At 42.8% G+C, this 15,037-nt stretch overlaps 1 protein-coding gene across 1 annotated transcript in view; it reads right to left on the bottom strand.

Annotated features, from left to right (window-relative positions):
* MMP21 (matrix metallopeptidase 21) overlaps nt 1-10,906 on the bottom strand; it is a 43,166-nt gene extending 32,260 nt beyond the window's left edge. The window contains exons 1-3 of the mRNA XM_073595755.1: nt 10,693-10,906; nt 3,255-3,885; nt 651-790 (exon numbers count right to left, since the gene is read on the bottom strand). Of these exons, the coding sequence (XP_073451856.1) occupies nt 651-790; nt 3,255-3,885; nt 10,693-10,848 (927 nt within the window). The 5' untranslated portion in view covers nt 10,849-10,906. The remainder of the gene's footprint in view (nt 1-650; nt 791-3,254; nt 3,886-10,692) is intronic.
* Between the last annotated feature and the right edge of the window lie 4,131 nt (nt 10,907-15,037).

Genomic DNA, 15,037 nt, shown 5'->3' with positions numbered 1-15,037 from the left:
ATCAATTAAGAAAAAGGACTTTACTACCACTTTAACGCACGTGCCTGCACTTTTTGAAAAGATGCTGAATTCCTGGAATTCAACTTTAAACCAAAAACATTCTCAGGGACAAAGTGCCATCCCCTGGATTTTAAAGAGGTTGTAATCCTCAGACATGAAATATGAACAAAGCATATCCCTCTATAGTATGTACTTGTCTCAATCCAAAGCACTAGGTGTCATTTCTGTCTGCTGCTTCATTCCTCCGCTATCAGAATGAGTCACGTCTGACAAGTTTTCCTGACACCAAGAGAAAAATGGTGACAGGGGAGGGATCTCCAGCTAATTGACAGCCTCAGCTCTGTTCCTGTGTGCTGCGTGGAGGGGGGGGTGTCCTTTCCCTCCAGTCAGCTCTCAGAGCTCTCCTCACTGAGCTCTGCAGAGTGTAATTTCAGCTCTCCACCCCCCTGTTTTCTGACAGCTTAGACAAGCTTAATAAACTCTGCACTTGGAACGGATGTAGAGAATAGAAGACCGCAGATAAATTGGTACAACTTATATAGGAGGATTTGTTTTATCTCTGTGTATCACCTGAGGCCAGTCACTTCGCTGGGTGTATGTGAGGGTTTACAACCACTTTAGGACAGCTGGAAACTGCGGTAAAGACCTACCTTTAAAAGACTAATGCCATTGTCACTGCTTGGTGCTGTAAAATGCTCATCGTCATCAAAATGGATGTCCCCCAGGAACCAGGCATGAGCAAATTCTTGCCCGGACCCGTCAAATGCTCTGGAACAGCCCAAGTGACGACCTGGAGGAGAAGACACATTTACATTAAATGAGTGAATTCTCTACATACAGTGCATGTAGTCTCACGCAGGAGAAGTCCATATATGGTAGGGGGTGGAGCCATGACCACTCACCTGCCAGCACCAGAAAGGATAGGTCAGGGGAGACCCATGTGCTGTATTATTATATTACTTTGGGTGGTATCTGAACTCCTTGTCTTTCTGTTCAAAACTGAAATCTGGCACTCCAACTGTTTTTTCTTTTTTAGGTACTCCTTTTAAACAAGGTTCCAGTGTTAGAAAACATGCACTTTTCATGGTTTTACAGAGTCTTGTCTGTCTAGCCACAGTGTCCAAAATAAATCACAAGGAAATATAAATGTATAACATTTGCACACTAAAGAGAATTGTATAACTACATGTTGTCTCAGCATATAATAAAGTGTGGAGTATCAATCCTCAGCCCTCTTACAACAAATAAAGGGTTTCCTGAGAGTGAAAAACGAATTAGGAACATTCTGTTTTAGTCATTTTATTTTATTGGCATGTTGTACCTGTTATCCTCAAAGTCATTATAATTTGCTGACAGTATTTACAAGGGGATATCTAAAGCAAAGTCTTACATTTTCTTAAAACCCAAGTTAGTGGTTCTAATTTCCATCCTTGAATTTATTTTCTGCAGCTACTAGCTATGCTCTGGCTAGTATACTGTCTGGGTGGCAATGAATGTGAGCATGTGGCAATGTATGGTAGAGTGTGTTCTGTGGTTCTGGCAACCACCCCTTGATTGCTTTGCCTACATACCATGAGTGTAATGATATAGCAGAACACGGCTTCTCTGCCTTCTGCCGCGTACACACGAGCGGACTTGCCAACGGGATAAACTCCATCTGCATTTCCGACGGAAAGATATAGAACATGTTCTATATCTGAGTCCGTCGGAAATGCCAACAGAAAATGTCCGATGGGGCATACCCATGGTCGGAATGTCCGACCAAAAGCTCCCATCGGACTTTTTCTGTCGGGAAGTCCGCCCATGTGTACGCGGCATAAGATCAAGTGTAGTATCTGTTCTTATCAGTATCCAGTAGGGGTGCTACACCTCTATTCTGACCTCTTGGCAGGAATGGCTGTCTGTATAGTGTCCCTGCTGGTATGATGGGGGCTGTGAAGGCTAGTACCAGCTGGAACAGAAACCGGGGTGTCCATGGGATGTGGGGAACTGGAGTATATTCCCTGGGAAGACTGGAGGGGTCAGTGCCTCCTGATTTGAATATGTCTGCCTTGTCTGACCAGTGTCTGTGCCCCCTGGGAGTTGGTCCCCCCAGGGGTGCTCTTAGTAACACTTGGGCTTGGAAAACCCACTGTGTAAAAGGGCATATGGCCACTTCACTAAGTTTTTTTTTTGTACTGCGCCAACTATGGGCTGGGCCTTTTTTGAGTCCAGCAATTTTTGCTACCAGGCCGCAAGGCCTAGTCAGTACACTTGCACCAGCACTATTTAGTTCATTTTTTTTTTTTTCACATTATGCCACTTGGCACTTTTGTCTGTGTTTCTTTTTCTGACTGGATGGAAGGTGTGGGTCCTCAGGCCTACGCTGAAGTCTAGGGGGAGGATGTGTGGCCATCAGGTTCCCTCCTCCCCTGAGGCAGGTGGAAGGGGGCTCTTGCTTCAGGGGAGCCCCTCACCTAGGACTCGTTGGTCGGCCTCAGCTGACCATCAGAGGGGTTCACCAGGCCTATTGATGAGGTGGACCAAGTGGAGCCTTGCCCTTGTCAGGAGCCTTTCTCCACCTGGGGGGTCAGGGTAAAGTCCTACTCCTTCAGGGGGTGGGCTAGAGACACACCCTTAAGTGCACTTTTTTGTGTGTGTTGTTCACGTGCATTTTTTTAGGTGTTTTGTGTATGTGCACCGCTGCGCATTAAAAAAAATGTCAGTGCATGGCAGAGTTTCTGTGGTTCCAAGGACTACCACCTGCTGCTTCACCTAGACACCATGAATGTGAGCATGTGGCAAGGCATAGTAGAGTATGTTCTGTGGTTCTGAGGACCATCCCACACTGCTTCACCTAGACACCATGAATGTGAGTATGTGGCAATGCATAGCACAGTGTGTTCTGTGGTTCTGAGGACCACCCCCTGCTTCTCTGCCTACATATCATGAATGTGTGAGCATGTGGCAATTCATGGTAGAGTGTGTTCTGTGGTTTTGATGACCCCCCCTGCTGCTTCACCTACACACCATGAATGTGAGCATGTGGCAATGCTGTTGATGTGAAGCCAGCCTGAATATTTGTCAACTGTTTTCATAAATAATCAACCAGTTTATGGCCAGCCTAAGACACCTGGATGAAAGGCTAGCTGAAAGGACAATTTGAAAAGCTCCCAGATGATGTTTGAGGTCACTGATTGACATTAGGTGCAAAATATTGCAAAGTAATAGACCAAGTGCAGTAAGATCTCCCAAAAAAAAAATAATATACATACCTCTTCCAAATCCAAGCTTGATGTCTATTTGTGATAAAGGGGATGTGTTGTCCTCTTCAAAATCCACAGGCATGACTTCACTCCACATACGGAAGGCTAACCTGAAGACATATCTCTGCTCATTGATGGACAACTGACTGCTGTACCCTTCTCCGATCATTCGCCACTTCAGCAGCTTTTTGTTGAACACTCTTCCTCCAGAATTCTGGAATGCCTCCTGTTCTTTTCTGTTCTTCTCTGAGTTCATTAACAAGTCCAAGAACCTTTTCCGGCGAGTTTTTGGAGCATCCGCACCTTGGCTTGGCATGGTGCCTTTATTTGGTGTTCTAGGAAAGCTAGGTTTTTCCTGACTAGGTTTTGAGACTTGGTTGTCTGGTACTCCACACCTTGGCTTATTCATAGCATTGATGGTGGCGTCGTCAAGCCTTCCAGTGGTGGGCAAGTTATTGAGCTTCTGAAATTTTTTCAGCACTTCAACAAACGGGGGGCTATTAGTAGGTTCTGCAGAGCGCTTTCCTGTACTTCTTACCGCCTCCTCCATAAGGCTGGTGTCTTTTAGAGGTTCGCTATTACTGGCTTGTGTTTCATCCCAAATTACTGGCTCTGTCCAACCATATTTTGCCAGATATTGCTGAAGGATGTGTAAATAAATAAATAAATGATTATTATTCCCTATATCAAGACTGAAGTAAGAATATAAAACACTACAGTCTCATTTCATTAAGCTATAGAAATCATTATTTGTCATAACAATCGTTATTTTCAGCAATAAGAGCTAACGATAATCACATGGGTGAAAATCATGGGTGTCAGGGCTAATAATCCATGCATTATAGCTTCTTGAATTGAGCCTTATGTAAGTTAAAGTGTAACTATGGGCAAAATAAATAATGACAATGGCCTGTTAATAGCGCCAACACAGCAGGTTTAGGGTGACAATGCTGCTGAAGATCATTATGACTCAAATTTAAAAGCCATTATGAGCTAAATTTAAATGCATATAGAAAGATTTACAAGACTAGTAATTGGTTAAATACGGTTAACACTGATATGACTGATTACATATAGTTTTCGACATATTAAAACATGCAGTAGACGTTGATAAAAAGTGGGAAACAATGGTAAGATAGCTGGGAGGTATACTTATTAGGCAGGGATCTCATTAAAATATAAGAGTTAGGTGCTGTAATTAATAAATGTACCTTGTAGGTGTTAATTTCAATGGCCAGGGGCGTTTTTGGAGCACTTTTTGCAGAACTCCAAACCCGCCCCAAAGATGCTGCTTGCAGGACTTTTTCTAAGGTCCCGCAAGCACACCGCCCCAGTGTGAAAGCACTCATGCAAATGAATAGGAGGCAGTTTTCAGGCGCTTTTCAGCCGCTATTTCTAGTGCTACAACGCCTGAAAACTGCCTCAGTGTGAAAGAGGCCTTAAAGTGGTTGTAAACGATCACCTTGTAAAATAACCCATTCAATTTTAAACAGAACTGAAAGGCAAAACATTTGTGTATAAATTAAAAAATAAAACAATATAAATACCTTGTTTTCCCTTTTTTATAAGTGATCACATTCCCTCTGTTCTCAGCTGCATAAGAGCTGGGAAGAAGAGAAACAGCAACACACTGAGCTTCCCAGTGAAAGGCTGTGGGGGGGGGGCGTGTCAGGACAAGTCTGTTCATTGGAGGAGAGCAGGCTGAGTTCCCAGCATAGCTAGGAAACTGACCACAATGTGCTCTCCTGCCTAGTGTGGTCAGTTTTTAAAAGGAAAGCAGAGGGACTGACAGGAACACCAGGGATTTCACATAAAGGAAGCACTACAAAGAGAACAGGAGACTTTTTCATACAAGTACATGGTACATCAGGCACATATCAGAAATATGAAATGTTGGGGTAACAAACGCTTTAAATGTGATGGCTACATTCGTTATATTTCTTGATCTTTTTCCTTTAATTTCACCTGGTGATCCTTCCAGTAACACACCTCCTGTCTTGGGGTGGCCTCCCTCTATTAAAGTATAACAGTATATAATATATTATAGTAAACCGCCAACCCCCCCCCCCCCCCAAAAAAAAAAAACCTGCAAGACAATAGCATAATGTGCTAGTATATATTAGCACGTTATGAAATACCTTAGAACGAAGCTCCCGCAGCTCGCCCGGTCACCGCTGGGGGGGGGCTGACATGTACCCTCGGCATTTTTTCTGGGTTCGTGGGTTCCGGCGCTGTGAGTGGCCGGAGCCGCGATAACGTCACTCCCACGCATGAGCACAGGAGTCCTCTGTTCCGGTGTTCTGCCGAGAAAGTTCCGCTCAGCGGATAAGGACCCCCCCTCTACTGCGCAGGTGCTGCGCCTGTGCAGTAGGATCCGGCGGAAATAGCCGAAGATGAATAGGGGAAAATCAGCTGTACACGGCGCCTGTAAGAGGGCCCCTCGCGGGCTCGCTTCGCTCGCCACGCTTCAGGCACGGCCTCGCTTAGCTCGGCTCTTTTTTATTCCCCCTCTAGGTCCACTTGGATGGTGGGGAAGGAACCTGGACCCAGGGCGCAGGCGTCGTGTACAGCTGATTGAACATTTTGAGCTTCGGCTATCTCCGCCGGCTCATAGTAGTTGGTACTGCGCAGGCGCTGCGCCTGCGCAGTACAGGGGGGTCCTTATCCGCCAAGGGAACTTTCTCGGCAAGACACCGGCAAGTTCCAGCACGAGCCGCCGGACCTTCCGCGCACATGGTGCAGGTTCAGGAGATATTAATTTTACCTACAGGTAAGCCTTATTAAAGGCTTACCTGTAGGTAAAAATGACCAAGCGGGCAATATAACCAATTTAGAAGCAACATAGACACCCTTAGGCCTGGTTTACACCTATGCAGGTTGCAGTTTGCATATCCCAGGTGCATTTTGCGGTTTTCAATACACGTTTTTGAGCCATTGAAGTCTATGGAACCAAAAACCAGAAAAAAAGTCCCTGGCCCTTTCCTTAACCACTTCACTACCCGACCATAGTCAAATGACGTCCACAGATGGGATCTCCCACCCTGGGTGGACGTCATATGAAGTTAAAAATATTGTGTTTTTTTCAAAATTGTCACTCTTCTTTTGTTTATAGCGCAAAAAATAAAAACTGAAGAGGTGATCAAATACCACCAAAAGAAAGCTCTATTTGTGGGGAAAAAAGGACGTCAATTTTGTTTGGGTGCAACGTTGCACGACCACGCAATTGTTGTTTAAAATGCGACAGCGCTGAAAACTAAAAATTGGTCTGGGAAGGAAGGGGGTGAAAATGCCCTGTATTGAACCGGTTAAAATGCACAGATTTGAACATGACCCATAGGAAATCATGTTAAATGTACTGTGTTATGTTTCTATAAAACTGAAAAAGCGCTAAAAAAAATGAGTAGATGTGAACCAGGCCTTAGACAGCAGCATTGTCAATCTGGGGAGAGGGTAGTGTTAAATGTACTAACAGATTTAGATAGACTCGACTAACAAATTAAAGGGTGACTCCACTTTCATGGTAAAAAGATATAGCAAATAAAAACAATATACTAGCATATACAATTGTGACACAAGCCATATTGTGATGTCATTAAAATTGCCTTTCCTTTTTAATCTGCAGCTTTGTAATGTTCTGTGAAATTGAATGCAATATGACAACCTGAAGGCGTTCTGTATACAAATAGTATACAGAAGGCCCCCCAGAAATGTCATTTCCTGGTCGTGTGATTGGCTTACTGATTTTCCCAGAAGTCTGCACTAAGACACAAGTCGGATTTTAAACATTCTCTTTATTGGGTTATTCTTGCCCCATTTTATTAAAGGAAAGTTCAACAAAACAAAATCAATGAGTTTCCCTAACAGGGGTTTTTCTGAATTTCTCTTCTACCCAAAGAAATACACCTTCAGCAGCTTTCTGGCTTACACTTACAGCACTGCTGCCCTGGCCACACACGTCAGGCCATTGTCTAAAGCTTCCTCTCACAGACTCTGTGCATATACCTGACTCCTGGGCAGAGACCTCCCTCTGTCCTCTAGGATGGATCTCAGAACACAAACCTAGGACTGAAGGCTTCATCTCTCCCAAATCTCTATGAAGTCTCTGGACTCCAGGCCTCGATCCGAGTTTTATCAACCGATGAGGAATGACTGTAAGAAGCACCCTGGATGAAAATCCTGAGCAATAAACTCTTTTTGCACCAAGGCAGGGCACAGCATTGTCACAATATACAGACCCTGCAACTTTCCTTCATAGAGCCCTGTAAATGCATCAATTGATTAATAATGACAAAATCACTCCTATGAATATCCTATGAAATCAGTAAAGGACGAACTAACATTCCTTCAAGCAGAAACAGGTAGGGATCTGCAACAAAGTTAGTTAAAATCCTTGTAATGTAACATTAATGCTCTGGAGGATCTAGTTCTTTCCACCTAAAACAGGAGAGAGAAAAAAAGCAAGCAAGCAAGCACTCAACCAAGCAAGCGAGCCAGCAAGCAAGGGACAAAGGGGAGGGACTGTAAGTGAAGCACCTGGTTTGCAATTCGATGGATCCATTGAATTGCAAACCAGGTGCTTCACTTAAAGTCCCACCCCTTTGTCGCTTGCTTGCTGGCTCGCTTGCTTGGTTGAGTGCTTGCTTGCTTTTTTCTGTCACATTGACAGGGATGGAAATACGCGGCCTTACCAGGCCATGATTTCATGTAAAGTCCCAAAAAAAACCTCTTCGCTCTACAATACTAAAACAGGAGAGAGCAATATACTAAGACATTGTCATTTTGGAACATGTTTGTATATTCAGACAAGGGTAAGACAGTTTTGGAAAGCTGCTTTGGAGATTGAAGTCCTCCTGCCCCTCTTGCTAATATACAAGTACAGTCCATCACCCTGGCTCCCCCCCCTTTTTTTTCACTTTTATCCCCCCCCCCCCCTTTTCTTTCTTTCTTTCTCTGAGCCCTCTCTTTCTGGCGCCTATAGGCGTCTCTTAGTCTTCCTGTTTCTTTTAGTCTCTCTTTTGAAAATCGGAATATACATTTGAGTGAGCCCTGCCATATTTCCTACGGTTATTTTCTTGTCTTTATAGTAATACCTTGGATTACGAGCATAATTTGTTCCAGACGCATGCTTGTAATCCAAAGCACTTATATATCAAAGCGAGTTTCCCCATAAGAAATAATGGAAACTCAGATGATTAGTTCCACAACCACTGTTGGTGTATGCAGTACTGTATGTGGCCAGAGGTGCGGGGGCGCTGGTGTATGCAGTATTATATGTGGCCAGAGGTGCAGGAGCGCTGGTGTATGCAGTACTGTATGTGGCCAGAGGTGCAGGAGCGCTGGTGTATGCAGTACTGTATGTGGCCAGAGGTGTGGGGACTCTGGTGTATGCAGTACTGTATGTGGCTAGAGGTGCAGGGGCTCTGGTGTATGCAGTACTGTATGTGGCCAAAGGTTTGGGGGCTCTGGTGTATGCAGTACTGTATGTGGCCAGAGGTGTGGGGGCTCTGGTGTATGCAGTACTGTATGTGGCCAGAGGTGTGGGGGCTCTGGTGTATGCAGTACTGTATGTGGCCAGAGGTGCAGGGGCTCTGGTGTATGCAGTACTGTATGTGGCCAGAGGTGTGGGGGCTCTGGTGTATGCAGTACTGTATGTGGCCAGAGGTGCAGGGGCTCTGGTGTATGCAGTACTGTATGTGGCCAAAGGTTTGGGGGCTCTGGTGTATACAGTACTGTATGTGGCTAGAGGTGCGGGGGCTCTGGTGTATGCAGTAATGTATGTAGCCAGAGGTGCGGGGGCTCTGGTGTATGCAGTAATGTATGTAGCCAGAGGTGCGGGGGCGCTGGTGTATGCAGTATTGTATGTGGCCAGAGGTGCAGGGGTGCTGGTGGCTCCCAGCGCTTCCTGGAGAACTCGGGGACGCTCGGAGACACTGTTGACACTTTCGGGTTCTCCGATGCATGTTACACCCACCCCAACTTAGCTGGGAGTGTCTTTGAGCATCTCCGAGTTCTCCACAAATCGCTGGGAGCCACCAGCGCCCCTGGACCTCTGGCCACATGCAGTACTGCATACACCAGCAGCTTTACAACATGGGTTGTACTGGTCGCATATCAAGTCAAAATGTTTAAAAAAATGTTGCTCGTCTTTTAAAACGCTCATATACCGCGTTACTCATAATCAAAAGTATTACTGTATTTGTTTTACTCTTGATATCAGTAAACCTTGTTTTTTTTTTTAATATATCTCACATTATGTTACCATGTCACTTTGGATTGTCTTTATCTTACTTGGGCTATCTTTTTCATTCTTTACTGATGGATGCTCTACTCCTTATATATATATGAATAAAGAGTTTGAAAAATAAATAGTTGTAATGTACATAGATCACACAGTTACTCTTTGTCCCCAGCTAACAATTGTTAAGAAGTTTCAGGAACAGTTTGTTTCTTTGCTATTAGGACAAAGGTTTTAATTATATGGAAAAAAATCTGACCATTGTAAGCACCCCGTTAGTGATAAATGGTTTGTCTCAGCCCTCTAACTGACATTTTTGCTAGACAGCTCAGTCTGTTAAAGAAAGTTGGAAAATAACACACTTACTGGCCTTATCACCAATGTAAAAATAAAGGAGAAAAGCCTAAAAAAAAAAAAACTAATGCAGCCACTACATCTAAAGATAGTTAAGATGCAGTATATTACTTTTTTGTTTTTTGGGTTTAGATACACCAGTGATGGCGAACCTTGGCACACCAGATGTTTTGGAACTACATTTCCCATTATGCCCCTGCACCGTGCAGTGTAGTTGAGCATCATGGGAAATGTAGTTCCAAAACATCTGGGGTGCCAAGGTTCGCCATCACTGAGATACACTTTAAGTTGAAAACATGTCCAATGCCATATTTAGTAATGCAATGCAATTGAGCAACCCATACCAGCCAGTAAGAACTCAATTTTTGCTGGTCTATCAAAATCAAACTGAAAACTGTATGTTCAGTAAATAATGTTTTCCGCATTGTAAATCCTCTTTGCGTTGTTCTACTGGGTAAAGGATGAACAGACTGAATTCAGCAAAATCAACTGAAAATTTGCTTGACAACAAGAATCTTTTCACTGTTTTTTCTTTTTTTTTCTCTTTCTGTGAAAAAAACTTTCAATTATGAGACTAATGAGGGGCTAAGAACAGGTCCAGTATAGTTTAAAGGAACATCTCTAACTACCACCAAAAACTACCCTACTTTTGTCTTCTCTATTGACTTGACCATTTGACCAAAATGGTGAAATTACACTGCAGTCTCGATTTTTGCCAAATTTTTTTGGGAAGTGAAAAGTCTAATTTCCACTTAGTCCTATTGCTTAAAAGTACATACCTAGTATCTGCTATACATCTTTATGGAAAAGAAGACGGTCTCAAATGCATATAAGGACACTGAACAAAATGCAGCTTACCTGTGCAGAGATGACATCTGTTACCAGCTCAGCCTGCTGGAAATTTGATGACTGTAAATCCGAATGGTCCCTACGGTAGAAGAGCTTCTCTGACAATGTTAACCTGATGACCACCAGGCAACAGCAGCACACAGTCAAAAACCAGGCACCCTGCATATCTGTAATACACAAGACTGACCCTACTTCTGTGGTTTTTCTGCTACTGTTGGAGGCAATGCCTTGGTCATGACCGTCAGGTTCCTTTTATGGATTGCTGATTGGTGACTAATGTGTTCTGCTTTTTCTCACCCAACAACAAAGCTCTTACACTACTGTTTGCTCAACAAAGTGTGCCTGAGATGTGTTAGGTTATTACAAACAAACACGGGTCTCAGTGTGGTGACAACGTGTGCTCAATGGGGAAATTATTTGTCATCTGGTTTTACAGAGTATAGTTTATATTCCTTAGTGCGTGGTGTTCCCAAATGTCTCCATGGCCGAGACTAAACTTTCCATTCTTTCAGAGTTATTGTCCTGTTACCCTCTCTTTTAAGAGAGGCAAAATATGTTTACAAAGAGGCAACCAAATCCATTCTACATGTAGACACGTTTTTTTTATGGTATCTTCCCCTATAGCTATTTAAAAAACAGAGATTTCAAAATCAGACATCGACCCCAATACACTAGTTTGGGGTTAGCTGATCATCACATCTATACCATAGATCCAAAAGTATATTATTTAACATTAGTACCTGACCACACAAATGCTCTTTTGGGTGAATGGGCACACATTCCAACAGACACACACACAAAATCTTGTGAAAAAGGCACACCAGAAGAGTAGAGGCCAACATTCCACCACCATGTCCTGTTCACTCAATACAACTCTCAACACTTTATAATACTAATTCTATCGCAATCAGTTGCATACATCATTTACCTAAGCCATTCATTTTTTTTTTCCTAGTAGAGAGCAGATCTATTTAGGGAGAGGTGGAATGTGGAACTACAGATGTGGACACCTTAACATCAAACCCACTATATGGCCAAAAGTATGTGGACACCTATCTAAATTATTAGGGTTAGGCGTATCCAGTGAAGAGTATTGTTAATGCTACAGCATACATAGACATTTTAATTTCCAGCCTCATGGCAACAGTTTTGGGAAGGCCCTTTTCTGTTCCAGCATGACGGTGCCCCCTGAGCACAAAGCCAGCTCCTTAATGGCTTGGTGTGCTGAGTAGGAACTTGAGTGGCCTGCACAAAGCCCTGACCTCAACCCTACTGCCTTTGGATGTATTGGAAAGCCAAATTCAGTACCTGACTTCCCAAATGATCTTTTGGCTAAATTAACCCTATTTCCTAGAGACACACCCCTAAGCCATGCGGAAAGCCCTCATGGAAGAGCGGAGGCTGATATAGTCACAAATGGTGAGTCAACTCTTTATTGATGACCATTGTTGTGAAATAGGATCTCTCATGTGGGACCAACTCAAGTGTAAAGGTACTGTACTAAGCCAGCTGTTTTAGACAGATATCCCAGGTGCCCTATCAGCAAAAAAATGAAAATTGTGTGAAATGCTTAACGTAATTTTCCTTTCCTGATGCCAATCCATGGCAGCATACATGTGATATAGCACCGCCCCTATATCCACCCATAGGACTTGTTTATATCTATAAAAGGAAAGCAAGAGGAACCTCCCACATTCTCCATAAAAATAACAAGACCAAGGGATGGTTTGTATGCTGCCATTGATTAGCACCAGGAAAGGAAAATTACAGTAATCATCTAAAACAATTTTCTGTTTTCCTGACGCCAACATGGCAGGATCTATGTATATAACGAGCTAAACAGAGAGGGCTGAAAATGTATAATCAAAGTTTATTACAATGGACATGGAAGCCTGGACCATCATCCCAATGAAGTCCATTGACGTACGGCAATGTGGGAGGTTGCTCTTGCTTTCCTTTATATAGGTTTAAATCGGTCCTGTGGGTTGATATAGGCATGGAGCTATATCACATGTATGCTGCCATATTGGTATCAGGAAAGCACCTTTATTCACGTCCATTCTGTGTAGGCTTGACATCTTGTTTGCGATTAACACGACCAGAAGATGAAAATATAAATAGAGAAAGATGAGCGGCTTCAAAACTTCCAAGAGAATCATTTCTCATGTTAAGCGCATCCCTAAAACACGGACATAAGCGGAGGCAAAAATAATCTGTACTGTATAACATCCTGCATACTCTAAATTAACTCTCCTACCATATTTAAAATAAATGGTTCAAAGATAAATGGGCCATACAGCATTTTATGGGAACACAGGATGTTATTTACTCTACAAATTAAAAGAAGATACAGGAGTTTAAAATTAGGGAAGTTGTTCCATATATTATGAAAGCATAGGACATTATTCACACTTTGCATTAGGAGAAGTTGCCTTGACCTTAAATTAGCTGAATGATCAGGAATAGAAGATAAGTTTGTGTTCGAAATATCCTTTGGAGTAGGAATAGTAACTGTCCATGAGACCCCAAGAGAAGACCTTATTGCTTTGAATAATAATGTACATAGAAGGTCCCATTTCCCAAATTCTTTTTCACTGCAATTCGTTAACATATGTACTCGTAGATTATTAGACAAGTGGAAATACTCCTTTTTTCCATCTAAGCTTTCTCATGTTGAATGGGAAAGAAGATTGCTGGTTGTTCCACAAGGAAAGGACTGAAAACAGTTGATCTGGGAGGCAAGCACAACAAAACTGAAAATTGTATCAAATACTTACCGTAATTTTCCTTTCCTGACACCAAACCATCACAGCATACCTGTATGCTGCCAGGTTGGTGTCAGAAAACTCTTTTTAGGGGTAGGGATGGTTTCCTGTGGACTAAAGAAATGAAATCATACATAGTGTGCCATAGTGATCGTGGCAGTAGTGTATTTAGGTTTTGTGCTGCCCTAGGCCTGACTAAACTCGTGCACCACCTAATTTAAATATGACCCACCCCTTCCTGTCAAGGCCACCCCCCTTGCTGTTTAAGACCCACCCTGAAATTTTCGAATGGGGACGCTAGTTCTGAGGGCCTGGGGGGGGGGGTAATGGATTCCCTTAATTTGCATAGATTTCCTCTCACTTCCTCTTTGGCTATGGGGCAGGAAATGAAGGGAAATCTCTGCAATGGGACAGGGATGGTAAAAAATAAACTGTCAGGGGTTGGCCATGGTTTTGGTTATGATTCAACTCCTCTTAGGCATTACGTGCTATATGTATTAACCCATTTTTGTTTGTTTTTTAAACTTTTGTAATAAATAAAATAATATGATTTTATGAAAAGGTGTACCTGTGCCTAAAAAGTCCATATTCCTTTTCCATTCCAATCTCTCTCTTAGTTAGGAAGTGGTACTTTATATCATGGGGGTATCCCCAGTTCCACCCTGTTGTTATATGATTTTGTTAATGTAGGCATAGGACACTTCCCCTTGCCACGCCCCCTTAAAGGAGAATTGTACAAAAAAATGATTGATTAAACCCACAAGTGCTTTTTTACTACTACTTTTCTTTTAAATTGGCGTTTGGAACCTACAAATGCAGCAATTTAGAAATTGGATAAAAGCTTTAACAATGGGAATATAATAACTATATAGATCTGACCAAAATGAGGGACAAAATAAGGGGGGAAGAGGGACAGAGGGACTTTGTTCCAAATGCTTTCTGTATCTTTCTGTCACATAATATCTTAAAGCTACAAAGAAAATCAATGATGGAAGAGATTCCTCTACCGGGTGTTGGGTTTTTCAGTCTGAACAGGAAGCAGATAGCTACTATATACAGTATATAGCCCAACATCTGTGAATAATTGAGGATCCTGCTCTGATTAGGATCTAAAGTAGAGAGTTTCTCCACTCAGGGTCACCAACAAAACATATATTATTTGTAATATCCCCGGAGATGAATGCCCCCCAGCCCAGCCTTCCTTTGGGGCTGTGGGGGCATGATACTTATTTCATAAGATGCCCATCACTCTTTGTTTCTGGTGAAACATCTGCCTGTGCATGTTCAACCTTTAAAGTTTATCTATGACCTCTTTAGCTACAGGCACTGTTGAGAAATTCAAGTACACAGCATAAGCACTGAAGTAATTTAAGTAATTTTTTCAGCAGCTCAGTTGCCAATGTTTACCCCTCCCAGACCCTCTGCTCCATATTCAGAGTTTAGAAGGTTAAAAGGCTGATAAATCTCTGCTGGGAGGGGGATCAGGATGAGCTGCTTCAGTGCTTCTGCTTTGAATTTTGAGAATGAATTGTTCCACAGTGCCTGCAGCTACAAAGGTCAGTGAGGGCTTGTTTTTAGAGTTTGTATAC

Source organism: Aquarana catesbeiana, linkage group LG08, assembly GCF_042186555.1.
Source record: "Aquarana catesbeiana isolate 2022-GZ linkage group LG08, ASM4218655v1, whole genome shotgun sequence".
In the NCBI taxonomy this organism is placed as follows: Eukaryota; Metazoa; Chordata; class Amphibia; order Anura; family Ranidae; genus Aquarana; species Aquarana catesbeiana.
The sequence above is the reverse complement of the archived record's forward strand: the minus strand, read 5'-3'. Positions and strand labels throughout refer to the sequence as shown.